This window comes from Podarcis filfolensis (assembly GCF_964270895.1).
Source record: "Podarcis filfolensis genome assembly, chromosome: 7".
In the NCBI taxonomy this organism is placed as follows: Eukaryota; Metazoa; Chordata; class Lepidosauria; order Squamata; family Lacertidae; genus Podarcis; species Podarcis filfolensis.
This window is the reverse complement of record NC_139603.1, coordinates 43,103,167-43,127,160: the sequence shown is the minus strand read 5'-3', so window position 1 is coordinate 43,127,160 and position 23,994 is coordinate 43,103,167. Positions and strand designations below refer to the sequence as shown.

At 38.6% G+C, this 23,994-nt stretch overlaps 1 protein-coding gene across 2 annotated transcripts in view; it reads left to right on the top strand.

Annotated features, from left to right (window-relative positions):
• Nucleotides 1–18,173, top strand: part of VAPA (VAMP associated protein A) — a 29,954-nt gene extending 11,781 nt beyond the window's left edge. Inside the window, exons 2-7 of one of the 2 annotated variants that reach the window (XM_083622656.1) lie at nucleotides 4,509–4,661; nucleotides 6,108–6,211; nucleotides 7,538–7,618; nucleotides 11,137–11,376; nucleotides 13,575–13,751; nucleotides 16,548–18,173. In XM_083622656.1, coding sequence (XP_083478782.1) covers nucleotides 4,509–4,661; nucleotides 6,108–6,211; nucleotides 7,538–7,618; nucleotides 11,137–11,376; nucleotides 13,575–13,751; nucleotides 16,548–16,703 — 911 coding nt within the window. In that variant the 3' untranslated portion in view covers nucleotides 16,704–18,173. The remainder of the gene's footprint in view (nucleotides 1–4,508; nucleotides 4,662–6,107; nucleotides 6,212–7,537; nucleotides 7,619–11,136; nucleotides 11,377–13,574; nucleotides 13,752–16,547) is intronic. The other variant, XM_083622657.1, reaches the window with a different exon arrangement.
• Nucleotides 18,174–23,994: the final 5,821 nt, after the last annotated feature.

Genomic DNA, 23,994 nt, shown 5'->3' with positions numbered 1-23,994 from the left:
TGTAACATTTATACTAGCATAGTGAACATCATTGGCACACGTTGCATTAATAGCCTCATAAACAGCTGCTGGCACTCCTGGTTTGGCACTGTAGTGTACAACCGGAAACATAGACAGTATGATTGAAAAGTTCAGTTACCTAGAAGACATTTGTGCCAAGAACAGGAAACAGGCTGTACAGCTGACATAGTTTGCTTTGCCATGGGTGGGTGAACTGGGGTGGTTTAAGGAAGCCCTTGGTATGAGAATCTTACATGTTGTAAAGCACTGTGGCCATTAAATACGGGGTCGGGAGAATTGAGTTGCAACCCAATTTGTACATGTTTACTTAGAAGTAAGGTTCACTCAGACTTACTCTGATTGCAGTCTCAGGGTGGAATCCTGTACATATGTACCTGAGATATTTACTTCTGAATAAACATTCATAGTCTTGTGTTGTTAGTCTCAAATAATCATGTAGTTTGGGAAGCCAATGAGGTGGGTTTTTTTGTTTGTTTGTTTTGTTTTGTTTAAGAAAACATCAATCCCTCATATTTTTTGGATTGATATAAGTTATATCCTGCCTTTCTTTTGGGACAGGATCCAAGGCGGCTCAGAGCTTGAATTTCAACAAACGCAACTAGAAACATAGTATCAGTATAAATACTAACAATTAAATAAGTAACCCTATTAAAAACAACACTAAAACCAATTAAAAGCACAGAAGAAAGAAAAGAATGTACAAAATCAATATACTGCTTCAATTTAAAGCTGATCAATGAATGTTAGGTAATACATAAATGTAAAGTCGATAAGCAGAGTTTAGGGCTGCATAAGAATACCTGCTTAAAAAGTAGCTAAAATTTCAGATCTCAGTCTCAATACTAAGTGCAATGTGACATATTCATTTCTTTATGAGAAAATGTTAAGAGGAAATTTTTAGTGCTGTACTTTCATCCTTAGCTCTGGCAATATGTAGCACGATACCAGGAGGACCCTACTTTAATTTTAAAAGTGTAGCACACTGAATGCATTTTCTAGCCAGTCTGGTGAAGGCTAGTTTTTGTACAGTATAGTCAAACATAGCCCGACAAGCAGTGCTCTAAAAAGCATTCACACCAAGGCCCTTGGTGGTAATGAGATTTTGTTGAAGTAATTCAGAAATAAGTCCGTTGACCAGTTTCTGGCTATATTGAAGCTAAAGTCTTTTATTTTTAAAAGACTCCTAATTATTTAGCTGCATGCATAATTTTCTTCAGTTTCATAATGTTTATATTATTAACAATGGCCAGCTAACAATAATTCTTTGTACTTTACCCTGTGATAGAAATTTAGAAAATGACTTTGAATATAACTGTGCATCAAGGAAAAATCTGTCAGTTTTAGTTACCGTATTTTTCGCCCTATAGGATGCACTTTTCCCCCTCCAAAAATGAAAGGGAAATGTGTGTGCGTCCTATGGGGCGAATGCAGGCTTTCGCTGAAGCCTGGAGAGCGAGAGGGGTCGGTGGGCACCGACCCCTCTCGCTCGCCAGGCTTCGTGGACCTCTCCGCAAGCAGCGGGAGCGCTCCCGCTGCTTGTGGAGAGTTGCCTGCATGCCGAAGCCTGCGCGAGCTGAGCTCAGCGCGCCCAGGCTTCGCGGACCTCTCCGCAAGCAGCGGGAGCGCTCCCGCTGCTTGCGGAGAGTTGCCAGCATGCCGAAGCCTGCGCGCGCTGAGATCAGCGCGCCCAGGCTTCGCGGACCTCTCCGCAAGCAGCGGGAGCGCTCCCGCTGGGCTCCCACGGCTTGCAGAGAGCTGCCTGTTTGGGGGCTGGGGTCGGGGGAAGCTCGGGCCTCCCCCGCCCCAGCCCCGCGCCTGGGGGGGGGGGAAATATTTTTTTTCCCCTTTATTTCCCCCCCAAAAAACTAGGTGCGCCTTATGGGACGGTGCGTCCTATAGGGCGAAAAATACGGTAAGTTCTTTTTTGTTCTACAGTTAATAACAGTCAAATTCTGTTTTTGGAGCAGAGCCTTTTCAGCATGTGATTTGCTTTTATTCACTTCTGGGGATACCCCGGAAGTTCAGTGCTAATCCTGTTAATTGCTTTGAATGGTTCCTAGATGAATAACATTAGAAAGGGATTGTATGTAAACCCATCTTGGCTAGTGATGTTAATAATCATTTTTGGTTGTATAGTTAGATGTGACTTCTTTTAGTCAGGTGGCACCTGTAAGACCTGTGTTTTATTTATATACCGTATTGGCCCAAATATAAGCCACACCCGAATATAAGCCGCACCTTTAAAATTCAAGGAGGGGGGGAAGACAATACCCAAATATAAGTTGCTCCCTTAGAATTCTGCAGGCACTCACACTGTTTAATTTCTCCATAGAAGTAATATCTCTCACTGTCATTTAAGAGCAAAACAGCTTTTAGAAAGCTTTCTTTGCTAAGAATTTCTCTTGTATAAGTTGACATATGTTCAGGAATACACTGATACTATTAATTTGATACCATGTTGACAGTCTAGCATGTATGTGTTATAAACATGAGCTGTTTTCTGCTTTTCGTATTTTGTTTACAGAAGAATAATGGTTGCATGTAGCATAAGGGCTACTAAGATGCCACCTGATCTGACAGTTGTTCTCCATCATAATTGTTTTGGGTTCAGTGTAGTCCAGCGCTCTGTCACCAACAGCAGCCAGTAAGATGATCCTGGAAAACACACAGGTAGTGATAGAAGAGAGGGCCTATTTGTCCCTAGAATTTGGTAATCAGATAGATGTTGTCTCTGAGTATCGAGGATCCAGGTTTTTTTATTTGTTTTAAGTTGAAGAGGATTTAGAGAGCTCTTGGGATAAAATGGTTACGGTCAAATGGTAATTTCTTTCCAAATGGGGGCTGCATAGGAGAAATTCCAACACACTTGTGCAAGGGTAACATGATCTTCCATGTTGAAAGATCCATTTTTGGCTTTATGGTTAAACCTAATGCCAGGTCATTCATTTTTTAAATTTCCTGGCCAGTGCATTTATATGTTGAATAAATATATCATTTTATTGGTCCTGGACCAGTTGTTAATTTCACTGTACTACCCAAGAACCTAAGAGCTCAGAAAGAGGAAATACTTTTCTTCATTCCTTGCACATCATGATTTTACAAGCTTTATTATGTTCCATCTTGGCTTCCATTTTCTGAACTAAAATATTCTAATTTCTTCCACCTTTCTCTGTATGCAAGATGCTTGGCTTATTTTGGTAATTAGCTACTCAGTGATCATCCAGCTGCAGGGAGTGTTCAAATGCACGTGCACCATAGATCTATCTAATGACATAATGACACAAATGTATAGTTCTGTTTTCAGCTAATAGGATACCCACCAAATGATGGGAATTTTTGTAGCAATATGGTCATAGCAGGGCACATCTTTTTACAGCTGATTTTTCTCCACTGTTTCTTTTCTTGGCCACTGTTCCCTTCTTTTTGTCCTTTGAGACCTCTGCCTCTATCTGCTGCCTCATTGGCATGCTTGCCTCTGGCTGTTTACGTGCCTTCTCTTTTTCATTCTTTTTCAGCTGTGGCTTATCCTTGTGGCTGTTAGTGAGATGCCAACCTCAAAAAAATAAAATAATAATAATAAAATCATTCAAATGGATTATCCTTGCTGGTTTTTATTGACAGTCATGAAAATAGGTTGGCGTAGTGCAGGGTGCTGAGCCATGGGCCAGATGAGGCCCACCAATCTCTGTAAATTGGCTTCTTCCTCCACATTGGAGTTCTGAGCTAGAAGTAGACGAACCTCCCAGCCCAGTGTTGCAATGGGAGGAAATTATGCTGTCTTTTCAGAGACCATTCTCGGCAGTTCAGAAGTAGGTCTCTGAAGAACAGAAACTGCTACCGTTCTGGTATGTGTGTGTGATGCATGTTCCTTTTCCAGTCTTTCTCTTCCATGAGGTTGTTTTCCAGAATAAATGTTGCAGATTCCCTAAACAATATTTTTCCTTCCCTATCAGCTTGGACATCATATTCCTGTGATAGCAGAGCAGTTTAGGCAAAGGCAGGAGAGGTTTTGGACAGTATTGCACAGAGGATCCTTTTTCTAATTATTCCCAATTTTTATTTTGGTGTTTTCACTGCCATAGCACCAATGGCTATGTGAATGGAAGGCTGCTCTTACAACTTATTTTCCGCTCAGCCCTCTGAAAGGTATCTCCAGAGGATTTGAATAGTATGGGCTGTGTCATGGGGACTATAGGAGGAAAAGGGAATTGTCAAAAACCAGCCAGAGAAACATTGCTTGAGCAGAGCAGAGCACAAAAAGAGTATTAATTGAGGCAAGGACTTGCTGGTAGGCTTTTCTAAACTGCAAGACATTGGGAGAAAGGATGGAAGACAATAATAACTTGCTGGTCACCATTGACTACCTCTTAAACATGGTCTGTGGATATGTCTTGATTTGGACCATTGGTTTGCTTGTGATGCCTGTTTTTGGAGATCACATCTAACAAATAGACTAATTACTAAACATAAACCTTTAACACTTTCAGGTCCCTTCACAGATGTAGTCACTACAAATCTTAAATTACGAAATCCATCGGACAGAAAAGTATGTTTTAAAGTGAAGACTACAGCACCTCGTCGATACTGTGTGAGGCCAAACAGTGGAATTATTGACCCAGGTTCTTCTGTAACTGTATCAGGTAAAAATGTTTGGTTGTTTTTCTTTCTTTTATTAGCAGTGTGGAACCTTTTTCCTCTCTAAGGGCCACATGCCTTTGATGGCCCATATAAGATCAGCGTACACAGTTGGGCCTGATGAGCATTTACTGTTCCCAACCCAAATCCTGCAGAAAGCCATCTAATTCAGATTTTAATTTTATCCTGACTTCTTTTTAAGAGGTGATTTAATTACTGTTTGATTTTATATCAATGTTTATATTTGATGTTAGCTGCTCTGAGCCCGGTCTTGGCCGGGGAGGGCAGGATACAAATAAAAGGTTTTTTTTACTTTTAATTTTTATTTATTATTATTATTATTATTATTATTATTATTATTATTATTATTATTATTATTAATGAAAGTTGTCTGGGTCCACATATGAGCAGTGAGCAGGGCAAATTCCAAAATGGACAGGGCCAAAGCATGCATACACTGACCCCAGTCACACATCCACACTAATACATAAAGTTTTCTTGACTTCCATTTTGTATACTAAGAAAGGAGCTCCCTTTCTCACCACGCATCATGGAAACACAGCAAAATGCCCATGCAGAGAACAATCTCTTACTCCACAAACAGCTTTGCAGCAGGGCTCCTTGACTGTATGTGTGCCTGCCTGTCTTCCATTAAGCACCTCTGTCTCTTGGTCAGCATCCCTCTGCCTCCTGTGAAAGTGACAGAGATACTGTCTGGGAGGCAGACAGACATATGAAAAAGAGCACTGAGCTAGATCATCTATTGATCATCTATAAATGATCAAAGTGCCATCTGTGGTAGGCTTCCCAAGCTCCCAAGCTTGACTTCCTCCAGTCTCTCCCCCATCCTTACCTTCTCTCTGATGATGAGACTGGAAGAAGTCAACTCTCTCCTCTTTTAGAGCTTGGATCCAAGGAGTGTATCTTTGGATCCAAATTATATATGCAAAATATTAGGGCAAGAAGAATTCTCTGCAAACTCTCTTTCTCTGGTGATCATATCATTCCTGTTTGAAGGAGTGTGGCAGATCTCTTCTGTCCTCCTTTGCTAACATTCAAGGTCCTGGGCATCTCTTACCCACTATTTGTATACACCACAGTGGTAATGGGTGGCCCTTTAATAAATTCTTCCCACCATTTTCAGATGTTTCAAACTTCTCCCTGCTGTAACTTAATTACATACTTACATCAAATTTGGAAGCTCAGGTTGTTATGTGGAAATAAAAATCCTGATTTTGCAAGTGAACTTGTTTTCATAATATCGGGGCATAACAGATAACTATAAAAGGCAAATTTGCGATAAATGATAGAACTTGATTCTTGCAAGAGATCTTGTTTATTATCTGTTCCAAATGATTGCACAGTTCTTTCATGCTGAATTTAAAATTTTGAAATTGACAGGAAAAGTAGGTTGCATGCCTCTAGTAATTCATACTTTGTCTATTATACAGTGATGTTACAGCCTTTTGACTATGATCCAAATGAGAAGAGTAAACATAAGTTTATGGTACAGACAATCTTTGCCCCCTCAAACATTACAGATATGGAAGCAGTGGTAAGTAAATAGATTTAATTTCAGTATTGTAAGCTAACAAGATGAATTCTTACTTTTTGCCTTTTGCCATATTTTATCCATTAGGGTTCTTGTATTATGTTCAACATATATTTTGAGTCTGTCCAACTTCTCCTCCTCTGTTGCTTTGCTGGCACAAGCTGGAAGAATACTGTTGCGAGAGACCTCAAAATGTACATTCCACTTAGGAACTAAGCCTTGAGTTGCTTTCTTCATCTTCAGGGAAAAAAGTGTATTTGCCATCAGTTGTTGTTACACCAATACTTACTTGGAACTAGTTGCATAAACTAGCCATTTTAATGCATTAGACATTAATGTTGGTCACACTTTTTAAAAAAAGTGTGCTTAATGTTACCACTTCTATTTTGAAGAAAAAATGGCCTTGTTCTCTCAGTCAGGATCTCAAAGATGATACTGTTTTAAGTAACAAGGACATTCTGTGTGCTTCTTTTCTGACAAAATTTCAGTAGAATATAAGATGGTTGTACAGTACTAAGCGCAGGAAGTAGTATCTACAAGGATTATCTTTGTTTTCTGCCTTTAAATTTCATAAATGCTGTTGCAAAGTGGTGCACATATTTCCTTGTTACTGGTAATTTATTGGATTGCTGTTTCACTTCCCCTGATAAGATCTATAATCTGAAGAGTCTTATGTTGATCAATTTTGTGGCAAATACAACTTCGGAGTTTCTAATTCTAGAAAGTAGGGGGAATCTCTTATTTCAGGGAATATGCCAATCAAATTTCCTTCCTGATAGCCTGATCCAAACAAAAAATAAAATAAAATAATTTTTTTCCACTATCTTTGAACATGACATGTTTTAGTTTCCCCCCTATTTGATATCTACCAAAGCACTGAAGATTAGGCTGAGAGATAGTATCATTTCTTTGTTTATTAAGCAGAGAGGTGCACAAGCCCCATACCTGTGTATGTTATGTCTTCTGTTACATCTAAACTGGAAGTATATTCTTGCCAGAAATGGAACAAACCATGGTTTCAGATCCTGGTAACCATAGCCTCCCAATTTGGGGAGTGTAGTGGGATATAGTGGGAATGTATGGATAATTAAACCAGGAAAACTTATAGTGGCATACCCCAGTGTGCTCAGACACAAGACTTGTACATATTTTTGCTTAATATCTTCCCAGACTTGGTTTGCTTAAGAGCTTCATGTCTAAGTAATTATTTGAACCATGATTTCCCACTTCTGAGCCTATTCAGTCTTAAAATACTGTGTATTTGACAAAGTTTGCATATTATGACTTACTAAAAAGCAGCTAAAATTTAATTTATTTTCATTGTCCTAGTGGAAGGATGCAAAGTCTGATGACTTAATGGACTCCAAATTGAGATGTGTATTTGAAATGCCTAATGAAAATGATAAGCTGGTAAGTAAATATACAAAAATGAAACAACTTCAAGTAGTGATTTTATAACAATGTATCTTAAGCTAATAATGTGCTTCATAGTTGTTTTGTATCTGAACAGTTTATGTAATTGTATTAAATAAACTAAAATATGGGGCAGTGTAACCAGTGACTCAGTAGCACACAAAAAGCTTTGTATTTTTATATTTCTTTTTAGCATACAGTATAAGTGCACTATTTGCTATTGCCTCCCTATCAGTTTATTTCTGCATCAGTGTGTGCCATATGAAATTGTGCATGCATATGCCTAGCTCATTTTGTCAAAGTGAAAGCTGCCTTGGTTCCACCTCTTGAAAACCGTGTTGCTTACACAGTGAGAGCAAGCTAGTCAGTTGGGAAGATGGGGTGTGTTTCAAAGAGGTGCAATGACCTTGTCACTGGGAACTGAGCAACAAAACTTCAAGACTCCCATGTATGATCACATAAAAATCTTTGAAGAAGGGTAGCAGTTTGAAAAATAAAGCAGTATGGTAATATATTCTAAGCGCTCTATGTTTTTATGACACAATGAGCTACGGGCAATCCTACAATACTCTCCTGTTAAGGAGGATGAAAGAAGTTGGACGCATGAGTGAAAGGGGTTATTAGCATAGGAACTTCTATATTTTTTATTTCAGTGCTGTAGCTAAAAGCTACAAGTGTGAGATCTGAGAAAAGGAAGCTGACAGTATGCATCCAATTCCTTTTTTGCCAATTTAGGCTGCACCATCTTATCTGGTACCTGTTGTTAAGTTGCACATGCTGTATAGGCACGTAGGAAATTGTCCTGGGCAGCAGAACATGGTTGTCATACTATTTGCAAGGATGTGCTTTTTGTTGATTCCTGCATGAAGATGCACCATTGCTCAGTGTTGACCCAAGACATTTGCTGCCTAAAATAGAGCTCCATTGCCCTCTCCCGTTCAGGGACAACAGTTTTTAAAACGCTTGCTGCAGTATTCAGACAGCAATTCCTGCCCTTACCGCCTGCCATCTCATAGTGTTTCCTAAAGCAGGGCTAGCCTTGCCACTGGTGTAACTGTAGTCAGGGTATCTAGAAATTGATATGGCCAAGATCATGCTATGAAGCACAGAACTCTTAAATTTAATGAAAAAGCTGCTAAATTCTAAGGCCCCGAGATCAGTAATGTTCTTAAAACTGTCTTCTAATTTTCGTTATTGAGAAACTTAAATGGGCCGTTGTTTTGCAAAATATTTAAAAACTTAAGATAGCCACAGTAATGGCATGATGATAACCTTGGTACAACTTAAGAATTCCTGCCTGTGGTTCTTAAATCCTTGTTCTTTTGCCTCTACAAATCTGTTGCCCTCCAATGTCCTTTATGCTTTCCTCTTCTCCCCCTGCCCTGCATCAATTTTTTGAACAGTGTACCTAAGGAAGAGGTTGCTGTGGGAAAGTTGAGGGCCAGCTCTCACATGATTATACATGGTTGGGTTGTGGGGAAAAGTAAAACCTATATCCAGACAAGGATGTAGGAACTTTTAAATCTAGTAGGTTGGGGTAATTTACCAGTCCATAATTGATAGACACAGGGAAGACCATGCTTTAATCTCTAGGGTTGGGGTAGAAAGTTATATACTGTATCATCCACCTTAAGAAGAAAGACAATTTTAAGCTTTTCAGAAGTATTATTCACTTTGTCCACCATGGACTGATGTGTGATATTTGCTAGCTTTTATTAAACCAGAAGATTATTTGCAGATTTTTTTGTATTTTAAGCATGTTTCCTTGATACAACTAGTTACCGTATTTTTCCCTCTATAACACGCAGATTTTTTCTCCTAAAAAGGAAGGGGAAATGTCTGTGCGTGTTATTGAGCGAATGTGTGGTCCCTGGAGCCAAATGGCAAAAAAAATCAGGCAAAAATCAAATCGCGCGTCTCGGAGAAGGGAAACCTGAAAAGAGGAAGTGGCTGCTTTCCTGCATTCTGCCTCAGGGTCTTACTGCCCACCCTCCTCTGTTTCCTTGCTGTGTTTGCTCAAACGGAACAAAGAGCAGGGAAAGCCCCTCCCCTCCAGGAAAGCAGAGGGGAAAGCAGAGTGTCGTCTCTGTGCTCCGGTGCTGCTGAAAACATGCAGGAGGGAGGGAGGGAGGGAGAGAGAGAGAGAGAGAGAGAGAGAGAGAGCGCGCGAGCTGGCTGGCTTGGGTGGGTAGGTGAGGGAAAACTTTTGCCTTCCTTTCCTCCCTCCCGTTATACCCCTCTCCTGCATTCTTAGCCAGCTGCTTCTCTGCACACCCCTCTCGTGCTCCTTGTCCATTCTGTATTTTTCCTTCCTTCCCCACTTAAAATGTGGTTAAAAAGCATGGATCCACATGGATCCTCAGGATCTTTGCATTGGGTCACCCCAAATTCACCATCAGATCACATAGCATGTCCATGGCTACAGCCTGCCCCCCCCCAAATCACGCACCCACTGTTGCCTGGGGCTGCAATGGTGCAAAAACGTGGTTACAAAACATGGGTCCTCAGGATCTTTGCATTGGGTCACCCCAAATTCACCATCAGAGCACATAGCATGTCCATGGCTACAGCCTGCCCCCCCCCAAATCACACACCCACTGTTGCCTGGGGCTGCAATGGTGCAAAAACGTGGTTACAAAGCATGGATCCACAGGGATTCTCAGGATTTTTGCATTGGGTCACCCCAAATTCACCATCAGATCACATGTCTGTGGCCACAGCATGAAGCACAAAAATGATACATCCACTGTTTCATTCAGAATGTTTTTTCCCTTGTTTTCCTCCTCTAAAAACGATGTGCGTGTTATGGTCAGGGGCGTGTTATCGAGCGAAAAATACGGTATGTAGCGCTGCTATTTTTTATAGAAAGTGCTGCTTTACAGAAAATAGGAGAGAGGAAACAGTGAACTTAACTGAGCTGGAGGATACACTATAATCCAGCCAGAAATCTGTTTGCTATGGTTTTGCTGTTGAAGTTCTGCTGTCAAGCTGCTTTTAAAATTTCTTGTCAGCAGTTGGAAGTGCTGTGGAAACCCCCAACAAAAGTAGCCTTAGCTTCTATATGTGGTTCTGTATATAGTTTACAGTATACAGTGTAACCTTGGATCCCGAACAGCATAGTTTCTGAACAAATTGGCTCCTGAACGCCACAAACTCGGAAGTAAGTGTTCTGATTTGTGAACATTTTTCAGAAGCTGAACGTCTGATGCAGCTTCCACTTGACTGCAGGAAGCTCCTGCAGCCAATCGGAAGCTGTGCCTTGATTTTCGAATGGGCTCCCAGAATGGATTAAGTTCGAGAACCAAGGTACCACTGTATTGTGTATAGCACAATCATATACATATTTAGCCAGAAGTAAGTCCTGCTGCTTTCAGTGAGGCTTACTCTCTACTAAGTGATTAGATTAGCACCCTTAGTCAATAAAATCAATAAAAGAAGCTAGCTTTTTTGCCTATTCCTGTCTTGTAAGCTGTTACTTGACTGCTTGTGCATAACATTTATGTTTTTCTAAGTAGCAGAGAGGGGTTGCAGAGCCTAATCCTTTAGCCGTTGGTTTAGTCACTCCCCTAAGTCTTGCAATGAGAGATCTGCTGAGTGCTGAGGGCATGTCTCAGCTTCCACCTCAGACTTTATCTTCATCAGGATCCATACACATAACTCCATCCAACAGCAAGAATCTTCAGATACCTGCAAGTTATAGCCAGAAGATTGACATGATGGAGCAAGGCAGTGAGGTCAAACACAAGATGAATCAGGTTTGTTTTAGGGAGCTGAAAGCACTCTCCTAGTGTCTCAGTGGTTAATTAAATTTATTGTAGTTAGCTAAGAAAATATCAAATTAGGCTTAAATTGGAAGAGAGCATTATTTGAGAAAAGACCTTTGAGAAAAGACCTCAACTATGAAAATGGTTAAACTAGCATTATTTTTGTAGTGTATCCTGCTCTTAAATTTTGCTTTATTAAATTTTGTTGCTAGGATTGAGATAAATGGCAAGGGGAAGAAGTGAAAGGTCTCAGCTGGAAGGGACCAAAAAGGGTCAGTAAGGCAGTTGAAACAGTCTTAGGGCAGGAGCCTAAATTCTCCTTGGCAACTGGAAACAAATCTTTGGATTTGTTCTGATATTACACCAAGCCATGGTTTGGTTCTGAGAACTGCCTCAAAAGAGCCCATTCACTCTGTCCTCCCCTTGTACATGTGGTTATTTTCTGGTTTTCACAAATCACAGTTTGTCACTATTTCTGAACCAGCAAACCATGGTTTGCACTTTTCCTGCAAAAAAGGAATGTGTATAGGGTAGAATTTTTTGCCGTAGCTGAAAGAAATATGTGTCAGTAATATTTGACAGAAATAACAGTTGATATTAAGGGGGTTATTAGTTTACAAAATATACTTATCTGAAATGTTACAGTTATTTTAATTGTACTGGCCTAGGTACTATGCATAATAAATGTTTCCTATTAAAACTCTTTTGAAAAATGATAATTTTAGGAAGCCAAATTTTGTGCTTGATTCAGCCTTGTATGTGTCAAATTCATACAGCATACACAATGACGTCTTACTGTACTTTGCAAGTCTGTGACTATTGCCATATCATTTATTCAAGCCTATACTGTTTGTATTATAATCTAATACGGTAAAAATGTTTCCTAAATATTTGAAGTTTCTTCAGTCGTATTGCAGATTGGCCACTGGGCTTAGTGACTGCCAAATTAAATACATAGCTTTTCAGTTCTTTATGTCCTAACTTCTTTCTCTGCCATGCTCTAATTTATTCCTCTCCATTATAACAACTAACCGTAAGGCAGCATTACCTTTTGCAGTGATGTTAATGCTAATCCTGGTTAGCTCAAAATCACAGTTGGCAAACACATTAAGAAAGGGGAGCATAAGGAGTGTGCAAGCCCAGGGACATTCCTAATCTCCCAACCATGATTGGGTCATCAGGAACATTGTGTGGACTCAATTACTCTCTGTCTTACACCCAGAGCTAAGATGTTTATTTCTATTTTTAACCCACTTGAATTTTAAAATATTTTTTTGATGTTGGAAATTTTTGTAAAGGGTTCACCCTATCTAGGGTTCTCCCAAGATATGCCAGTGGACAACAGCTTTAAGTGAAAAATTAAGCCTCTATTAATACAAATGTATATAGAGTCAGCAAATCACACTGGCTGAACTTTGATCCTTTCGGGCATTTTCTTTTATACACGTTCAGCTACACAGGCAATTACCACTTCATACAATTACAGCAATTACAGAATCCCACTTACAGCACACTGTCATTCTTAAACCACTTGGAGATCCTTTGGCTCTTCTGACTAGCCCACCCCAACTTTCTCATGTTCATACACTGTTTTTATACTGTAAACTGTCCTGTGATCTTTGGATAAGGGGCAGTATATGAATTTTATAAATAATAACCATCTTTCTTCATTGTCTTCTGATTAATTGCTCATTGTATTAGAGGTCTGCCAGTGTCTGCTTTCAGGTATCTATGCTGATATTTTTGTTTTCTTCTTGACCTAGGATTTAGTGTAATAACTATACATCTCCTAGTGTTTTGTTCTCCATTGTCATACCTCATCTGTTTACATTTTGTTCCTTTCAGTTGTGCTAGGAACTGTAAGAGAACACAGGCTTGTGCATACTTCTGTTTTAAAACAATTCGTTCTTTGGGAAAGATTTAGTAAAGTTCATACACAGATTTCAGACTGCGAAGCTCTAAGTGAGCAGAATGAATTCAGAGATGAAATAAAATGGGGAAATGGTCCTACAACATATCTTTATCAATCAATTTTAACAATGGTTATTCTTTGGTTGTTTTTTCAGCTTTGTCATCTTTGTAACTAACTTTGTATCCCCCCCCACCAGTGGGTACTAAAACTAAAAAATGCTTAATGCTAGCTTTGATTAAAGAAAATCCTGTTCTGAAACCATTTTTAATATTTGCAGAATGACATAGATGCAAGCAAATCTGCTCCAATACTGAATACAGCTAAGCAGGATGGTCCAATGCCAAAACCACACAGTGTTTCGCTTAATGACACCGAAACAAGGAAGCTAGTGGAAGAATGCAAAAGACTTCAGGCGGATGTGGTGAAACTATCAGAGGAAAACAGACATCTGAGAGTAAGTTCATAAGAGCAGATTCATGAAAGTTGTTTTTAAAAAAACACCCTGTTCAAACCGAAGTATTTATCATAGTACCCTTATTATACATCCTATATCATTTTCTTTGAAGAACAAAGAATTGGTAGGCAATAGGCAACATCACAGTAGCAGACATGATGGGATTTCACAGGGCTCTCCTCCCCACCCACCTCACACCTGAGCAGATTTTGGAGGAGCATAAGGAACTGCGGAGGGGAGGAAGGGATGTCACCCACAGGATTTAGCAAACCTACAGCAAATTTCCCAGCCAGAGTATGCTTAATTCTTCAAATTTTTAATGTCAGAGATAAAGTTTATTTTTTTAATAACACACAGTAAAATAATTTGACGCTGGTTTCAACTTAAGCAGCTTTTCTTAACTGATAGTCCTGTTAGCACCAAGCCTGCTCTGTTCATGTGCCTGTTGTTAAGCACTATCTCCAAACCAGAATATCAAACCAGAATCTGACTAATCAGGATAGCTAAAATTTGTTGATGAAAATAAAATTATTCTTAAAACTTAGTTCACATTCTAAACTAGGATTTAGACTCTAAGATCCTGCCTGGGTCACCTAGATGCCTGTGGGAAACCGACAAGCAGGACTCAAGGACAAGAGCACTCTCCCCTCCTATAGTTTCTAGCTTCTTATTCAAAAACATACTGCTTCCAACTGCTGAGGCAGTATATAGCTGTCTTAGCTAGCAGCCATTGATAGCCCCATGAATTTGTTCAATCTTCTTTTAAAGCCACCCAAGTTGGTGACTATCACTGGCATTCCATCGTGTGGGAGCAAGTTCCATAGTTTAACTGAGCTATGTGAAGAAGTACTTTTCTGTGAAAGTATTTTCTGTTATATGTGAGTTTACTGTGAGGTTCTCTTGGTTTGAATCCAAGAGATGTCATCCTGTAATTGTCATCAAGAGTATGTCCTGTATTCTAGTGTCTGTGAAAACTACACAGTTTGCAGAGATGAGGTAGCTGGAGGGTATAAAATAGGAGTGCAGGATCACCCACTTTTAAATCATGAAGATTTATGACTACAAACAAAAGAACATAACACTTATTCTGCATCTTATGAACCAACACTGACTTGGATCCAATTTGAAGTATTCCATGTGTATGTAGAAGATTTCTCACTCCCCCTTCCCAAAAGAGCCACTCCCACCCCAAGGTACTGTAGAGGGTCCAAGTACGGTACCTGAAAGTGTATGATTTCCATCCAAGAATTGCAGTTCTGCAGCTGGAATCACCAACCTCATATACCATGTGCAAGTAGAAGTTCTTTCTGCTCATGCACAAAGCTCTGGGATTCCAAACAGTCTTCTTTGCCTAGTAACTATTAGCTTTGCTCCTAGAAAGTTTCAGTTTATTTACAACCTGATATATGAAGTTTTAATCAGAAGTAAGTCCAAATTCAGTAGTGCTTAATTTTTAGATAAACATATGTAGTAGTGCAGCTGTTAGCCTTCAAGTAAGTGATCTTGATTAGTATGCTTGCATGTGTACAGAGAGCCAAACAGAAACCTGTCCCTTATTTTTAGGCATATATAATTATGCACAGTGTAAAATGTATGTGGTATGCATGATTTAAAATTTTGGATTATGCTCCTAGCTCTTTGTCTGCAGCCTTGTCTCACTCTTTTAGTCCTTGTTTCTCATTATGTCCTTGCCCGTGACATCAGTTCTCTTGGCTTTTATCACAGTTGACTGAAGGTCCCTTCCTCTGTTACATGACTGACTATTTTTCCTTGCTGCTCCTTATGCATCACTTCCAACATGGCCTATAAAATATCTGCCCACATTCTTTCTTCCCTACCCTTGGCATTCTCTGCCTGTCCCTGCAGCTTCCCCCACCCACTGCCCATCTTAAATGGGAAGCCCCTTGGGGTCAGGGACCTATTCTGCAAAGTACCATGTACTGATGGCACGATGCAAGTACATAGGAATAATAATTAGTTGTGAACATGTATTTTATTTGTTATAAGATATTTGTGAGTGTATTCTTATTATTCCTAAAGGGGATCAGTTTTCAGTTACTTAAATGGATCCTTTTTTCTTGGTAATTTTAAAATCTCCTTGATTTAAAACCAACCCACCCTTGAAATAATACTATAACAGCCTGACTAATAATCATAGACAGTGGCTTCCACTGACAGAAGGGGTTTGGCCTCACCCGAGAATCAGGGGACTGTCCTAAATGAAGTTAGTTGTTGAGCAGGGGGTTGAGGGTAAAGGAGAGATAGGATTTGCCCCAGTTTTCAGCTTTTACACTTCCTTGCACCCAAGGCAGTGTAAGCTTTCCCTTGGTGTTTTTTGTTTGTTTGTTTGTTTGTTTGTTTTTGCTGGTCTTTACGTTTCTTTTCTGAGCATTACACAAAGCCATGCAAATCTTGTGGTCACTGAAAATCTAGAAGGTGCAGTGTTATGCTGTTTGATTAATTTGCAATCCTGAGCTAATAGTGGTGTTCTGGGATAAATTACCATCATCAGTGGAACAGTTTAAATAGTTGGGTCTTTTGTTTCCCCGGTTTTGTAAACAGGCTATTATTGATAGTAAATAATTTTGCTCTTGTTACTAATTTATACACAACATGCTACGTTTTATTTTGTGCTACATTTTGACATCTTTTAAAGTCAGATAGTGTGCACACACACAAATAAATTTGTATCTCATCTAAACCTGTCTTAAGTTTTAAAATGTTTTGGTTAAATTCAGATCTGAAACAAACTCTTTGATAAATTTTGATTGATTATTTCCCCCCATGTGTTTTCAGGATGAAGGTTTGAGGCTGAGAAAGGTGGCACACTTGGATAAACCTGGAACATCAGGCTTGGCTCTCCGAGATAATGTCTCCAATCCTCTTCCCTCACTTCTTGTTGTAATTGCAGCCATTTTCATTGGATTCTTTTTAGGGAAATTCATCTTGTAGAGAGGGGAAAAAGAGAGAGAAGCATGCAGAATGCAGCTTCCTTTTTTTTCTTGGCCAGAAAAAAATGTATTTACCTACCACTTCATTGGTAGTATGGCCCCAAGTGACCATTATTGTGTACAGCATCATACAGGCTTTGCCTCTAATGATCTTGCACGGTTAGACAACACAATAAAAAGACAAACTGGTCGGCTGCTGGACAAATTGTATATTAATTCATCAATAGCAGGTGTCAGTTGCACATTCAGTCCTTTATGAAAAGTCATACATAAATAAAGAATTGTTCTTTCTTTCTGTGGTTTTAATAAGAGTTCAAAAATTGTTCAGAGTCTTGTAAATGTTATTTTAATAATCCTTTAAAAAAATTATCTGTTGCTCTTGCCTCTTGGAAAATGATTATTAGAATGTTAATCCCACTTGTTCAGGAATATGATGAGGCATTCTGCGGGGAAATGATTCCTCTTAGTGTGTAAATTTTATCCTTTACCTTACTTTGCTAATATCATGGCAGAATTTCTTACCCCTTGTGAGGCAGTTGTTAAAGTTTTCATCCTTACAGCCCTGTCCCATGGTATTTAACATACAAAAAAATAAAACTGTTAACATACTTTGTGCTGGGTAGCTTGTTTCTGTGAGTTCCACTTTGAGAAAGGTTTTCCTTCAAGTTTTACACATAACCTTGTCACAGATGAATGTTCAGTTCACTAGCTGTGGCTTGAACTGGTGCCAGCAAAGCTTTGGAAGAAACATAGCTGTTTCAATACGATTTAACAGCAGCAGAAAAGGTTTCTGGCTTTTTAAGCAAAATGAAAGGTTGGAATTAGTTCTGTTTTGGGACATGGGACTAATTACAAGAGGCAGGTATTTTAAACTTGTCTTTTAAAATAGTGGTGGGTTTTGAAGGTATCAAATAGGTCTATTTCTGTTGATTCATTGATTCTCCCTTATCTGGAGTCCCCAGTAGTTCTTTAATGATCAATAATTTTACATTCAGGCAGACTAGTCCAGATGTTTTCTGGAAATACATTCTGTGTGACCTTTCCAAATAATTTTTCCTTAAGTACCTTAGGTTGATTCCAGCTGAGCAATCTTTTATCGTTTAGTTTTATGAAAGGAAAATACAAGTTTTGTCCAGCAAATATGTCTTGGCACACTTGCCCATTAGCTATGCATACCTTCTATGTTCTAGAAAGTTTATTTTGTTGGGTCTGAACTGCTTCTCCTCACTTAACCTCGTGGCTTGTTTCATTTCTGATCTCTATGTCATTAAGTAGATAATTTTGAAAGCACAATACTTAGCTATTTTTAACTGTTAGCCACCATAGGGAGTTATTTCAGAACTGACATTCTTGAAAGGCTTATTCCTGTAGGCAGAATTTTGTACATTCTTGGATATGGATGCAGCTAACTGTTCGATCTTATGTAGCTGAGAAATGTTCTAGCAAAAATATACATATTGGTTGCCTTTGATTTCTAGTGCTTTTTTATTGGAAAATATACATCATGTACTGTCACTGCTGCCTCTGGCAAACTTTTATAAACACATGCAATTTGCAAAGAAGATGATGAACAAACCATTGCATGATGTTTCACGTTAAAAGCATGCAAATACAGACGTTTCCTTTTTATGTGTTCTGGTATCTGCATTCAAGTCTTCTCTGACCATGGTGACTGGAAAAAGTATGCTCAAGTCTGATTCTCATTTCATCAGTTCTGAAACCATAAGACTCTCCATACTGTGGTGTATAAATGGTACGTCAGAAGAAATCATTTATTCCTTAAAGGAACTTGACCATTGGAAGATTACTGGGGGGGGGGCGCTAATGTACAGGCTGTAACTTCTGGATGCATTTGGATATTTCTATATGGAAGGAGAAATTTTAAAAGTTACATTTACTGTTTTGTAGTAATAGCTACACATTTTAGGGTTAGAGATTAGAGAATAATTCATCAAAGACAAACTGAACTTAGAAGCTTGATATTGAGAAGTATCCTGATGTCAGAAAATAATGACAATACAGAGACTACCATCTGATTATCATAAATATTGAATAAGTGATAAATTAAGTAGTGAGAGCCTGTTGGGCCATGTAGTTGGATTATACGTTTTAAAGAGAACTATTATTGAACAAGTCAAGGTGCATTTGGGCGTCATGTCCAGTATACGTAAAGTGTGGTGCTCCTTAAATGGATGCGCTTCTGGTTTCTAATAATCCTTTCATAATTGTATATAAAATGTAATGCTAAACTATTTTTTTGCTCTCAGGAGTGATTTTGGATGATATCAACTGTATTCAGTAAAATTATGTAACACGGATTAAATTGTCTGTTCCTGAAATGGTTAGAACTTTGCCTGCTTGCTTGTGTACATAAATGTGAGGAAAATCTGTCCCTGTTACTAATAAGCGTCTGAAAACTATGTGTGTGAGAACCTTCTGTCCCCTTAACATTAGATTTCATGTATGTTGTGAATTACTTGATCCTGCAGCCTGGATAGTCATAAGCCTTTGTAACATGTCTTAGTGTACATTACAGCCAAATACAAATTATGATAGAAAACATTGTGTATTTCAAATTATATAGACAGCCTAAAAGAAGCAGATGAATGAACAGAGAATAAAATATGTATTCTTTCTTTTGCTCAGTAAGTATAATGTGGCAGAGAAGCATTGTTGAAGCTGTTTAATCAGTTTAAAAAGGAAGCCTCTGATAACATAATATTAAATGAAGTTCTGAGGTGTACATCCCAATGCACATATCTTTGCTGTCTACATGTAGACTGATACACTACCACAGCCCAATACTTTAAGTGGGTGCTATTAGTTTAATTGTAAAAAATGAATTATTTTGAAAATTTGTAAAGGTGTTGAAGTCTTTCCAACTAAGCCTTAAGATTGGTGGTATTGTGCACAATAGGATTATGATAAAGCTTCATAGTTGCTGCTTTGGACTATTAATACATGGTCTGAAGAATCAGGCCAACTCTTTAAAATCTGTTAGCATGTTCAGCAAATACATCTAATTTGGAGAAATGTTTTTATATTTGTGCATGGAGAAATCATTGCACATTTTCTTTTGGTGTTTTTTTTTTTGTTTCTAAGCGTGCTGGGAGAAGGCTGGAAGTTTCAAGTAATTTTGGAATGGGTGGTTGAGGATGTGCACGCATACTGTTCCTACAACGTTGCCTGTAGGGTGAATTACTGACCTTTAAAGCCCTAAACAGCCTCAGCCCAGTATACCTGAAGGAGTGTCTCTACCTCCATTGCTCAACCTGGACACTGAGGTCCAGTGCCGAGGGCCTTCTGGCAGTTCCCTTGCTGCGAGAAGCCAAGTTACAGGGAACTAAGCAGAGGGCCTTCTTGGTAGTAGCACCCACCCTGTGGAACACCCTCCCATCAGATGTCAAGGAAATAAACCACAATCTGACTTTTCAAAGACATCTGAAGGCAGCTCTGTTTAGGGAAGTTTTTAATGTTTGAAGTTTTATTCTGTTTAATATTCTGTTGGAAGCTGCCCAGAGTGGCTGAGGAAACCAAGCCAGATGGGCGGGCTATAAATAATAAATTATATTATTATTATTATTATTATTAAGAGACCCTGGTTGTATTAGCAATTTCTCAGGTGGTTATCAAATGATACCTTGCTGCAAAAATTCTGGGCTGGTACCTAATATTGTAAGTGTGTAAGATGAATAGGTGGTGTCTTTTAAGAATGTTTGTTTTCTAATAGTTTTATTTCTTACACAAGAAAGGCTTTGATGGAAGTTGCCGTCCATCATAGTGTATAGATTGCGCCCCCCCCCCCAAGGAGAAAAACCTGATCACTATATTTTAGTTTATGGTTATCACAAAATGTTTTCAGACAATTGAGTTAATATCCCCAAATCAGGGAAACTTTTTCTAGAAGGGACATAATGATTACAAATTCAACATGCTCACATAAAAGTATTTTTACTAGTAAACATTCTCTTAAAATATTTCACCTTTAAGGTTATGTTAGCATAAATGCTGAACTTCAGAAATCTTAGCCATGGAAAGAAAATGGACGTTAGTGGTTGATTTTTGTCTTAAGCGTCAAACTGGGACACTGAACAGTTTGCTTACCTGAGATATGGATGTCTATTTGTTCATAAACAATGGAAGTAATTTCTTTGTACTTGGTGGAATTCAGATGCATCAAGTATTGTTACATATATCAGGTGTCTTGGGTACCGGTAATATGAAAAATCTATATTCATGGTGGATTTGGAACTACTGAATCCAGGTAGTTATTAATGAGAATATTAATATTTTGTCACAGCTGCTACAGTTGGGGGAACAAAGGAGGGGGGAAGGGAGAGGTTAGGATAACCAGGTTAATAGGCACAAATGCCTTGATAGATATTTTGGATTTTCAGTTTGGGATGAGACCTGAGTTGGGATTTTATCTCTTGCACTTCTACCACCTTATTAGTCTGCTTTGCTGCCACCTGCTGTTTGTTGGGCTTGGAAATTGAAATCTTGACATAAGGACAAATAATGTAAACTGAAGAATGCTTACTTTCGGTTCATATTCATTTGCATATTTTTAAACTTTCCATTTGTAAACTAAAATATACTTTGGATCCCATCATGGCCCCATATATTCTTAGGCCCCTTGTTCATAATAGTTTTGATTTTTACTGCAGCTTATCCAAGTAGGTTGTTTGAAGTTGACCCATGAAATTGCTGAGGGAGGAAAGTGTTATACTTCAAATAAAAGTTGTCTTCAATAGCCAGCGTAATGTGGTTATCCCAGATTCAGCTCCTTTTGCCTGCTGTTTGCTAGTTGCCCCGGAATGCTATCTGCTGGGTACTTCAGCACTGCAAATTGTGTGCATGCATTCCCTTGACCACACAATCTATCTGCTAGTCTCACTCTTGAGACTAAGCATTTTCTTAAAAGTATGGGCTCGTATTATTTTGAGCTTTATCTCTTCTAAGTGTTGTAATGCACCTTGAACATAGGGAAAACAACAGGAAAGGTATTGAAATTTAAGGCTTCGACTTAGAAAATTGTACAAGATAATGCAGAAGCTATGAATATGCCAACACTACATTCCACTGAAAAGTGCTTTTTATATTTGATATTTGATTGACAGCTGCTGAAACTGGCTCTTCTTTCTTAGGATCACTGGATTAAATGAAATGAACTAATATAGGCAGTTCTGCATAGTATTGAGGCCCTGTTGGAAGGATCCTTATCGACAATAGTTCTTTTCATAATATAAGTTTTATTTTTGATACATAAAAAGCTTCATTAGCTGGATTATATGATAAATTTGTCTGTGTGAATCACCCGACCCAAAGCAGTGAAATTATCAATAAAATTATCAACTGCTTCTTGACTTGGCTTTCCATCACCGTAATTAAGTTCTGAATATAACAAACTGTTTCTACTCTGTAAAGGAAAAAAGTACTTTATTTAAGCATTCTGTTGGTTTGCAGACCATTTGTCTGAAAGTTCAGGGCACCATCAACATGCTGTCCTTGACATTAAGCTCCAAACCTTTCAAGTGTTGGTAGCAAAGTGGCTTATGAAAAGCATTTATGGGAGTCAATGGAGCAATTACGAAACTGTATTCTGGCTTTCAAGACTTGTTGATACACTGAAGAGCTGAATTACATTTTAATGCTAGGCAGTTGAATTACTTTAACTTTTTATTGTGTGTTCTGTTTTGGTTTAAATCACTGAAAGTGTTGGCTTTGAAAGTAGTGTCAGTGCAGATGAGAAGACGTCAGAATGTCTGTGTTAGTCATCTACACTGCCAAGAACTGTTTTGGGTTCCCTTAATTGAAAGTTGGAAAGCAGAAAGTGCTGTTGATTAGCTATTCTTTCCGAAATCTGGAAATTTTCCTAATTGCTGAAGTTTATATATATGTATGCCAGCTTGAAAGAGTTGATAGAAGTTACTTTAATTCTCTTTTACACTGTACCAGAATGGCTAGTTTAAAAAGTTAATACTGCTTGACTAGGATGTAGATTACATGAAATGTTAAAGTATATCCCACATTTTCAGATGTAATTTAATTGTTCATAGCATTCTTATCTTAACCCACTTTGCGTTGCATTGCATTCCTGAATTAAAAGTTTTTATGAGAAAGAGAACATGTACAAAGGTAAACAATAGATGTACTTTTATTATGAGGTTTTGAAAAGAACATGAGAATACCTAATTCACTTGATTTCTTCAAAATGTGATCCCCCCCACAGCAGCAGAGTTTTCTATTTGCAATCAGTTTTAAACAGAACATCTCAGAACTAGCTAGCTTATAACAATGTTTGAGAGACTTAATATTGAACTAGTAGTTCCTTAGTCTCATAAAACCTGCTTGACATTTTCCATGGAGCAGGGTTTCATACCCCATCCCCCAAAAAATAACAATTCTCCATTTGTGTTAGCGGGCAAAGAGCTCTTAACTTTTGAAGTCTTCTTCAGAGTTGAGACAAGATGTTACCACTAGGTGGCAATGTTTTATTATACATCATGTTTATTGCAGGCCTTTCAGCAACCTCCAATCTGAATTAATTTTTGTGAGTGGTTTTGGATTCTTAACAGGGACTTATGCTTGTCTCCCACATCCCAACTATTTTAGGCAAATGCATACTATATTTGCATTTCTAAAATTTGCTTCTATTATCTGCCCTGATGACTTGAGAAGGGTTAACTTAAAAATGCAAATAAATGTGTAAGCATTAAGTAATGGGTAAGTATGTTCATTACAGTGGGCACTCGGGTTGTGAACGTGATCCGTGCAGGATGCACGTTCGCAACCCACAGCGTTCGAAACCTGCAGTGGCGTGTCTGCGCATGTGCAGGTTGCGATTTGGCGCTTCTGCGCAAAGCATGATTTAGGTACTTCCAAAAAAACTCAACCTGAAGCGTCTGTTACCCAAGGTATGTCTGTACTTGATTAAACCACTATGGACAGTTTAGGGGTTTGCGCAGTAGTTGCTGAATGGTGTAAATGCGGGAAAACTTTTTCTCTGTGTGCCTACAACTTGCTGCACTGTGTGACCCATAACTAATGTGGCTTCAGATTTTCAGAAGCCAAGTGGAATACTTGTGATTACTGATGTTGAAGGGAAGCTTTTTAAAAGTATTGGGCTCCATTTAGTTAGGGATGAAAGCTTACATGGCAGGATTGTGTTGTTGTCTTTGATTGTTGATGCCAAGGGAAATTAAAGATCAGTTTGGAGATTTTGGGAAAAAAAATCTCTCAGAAAAAGAATGAATGCTTACCCCCCAGCTATATGTTTATAATATATAAGC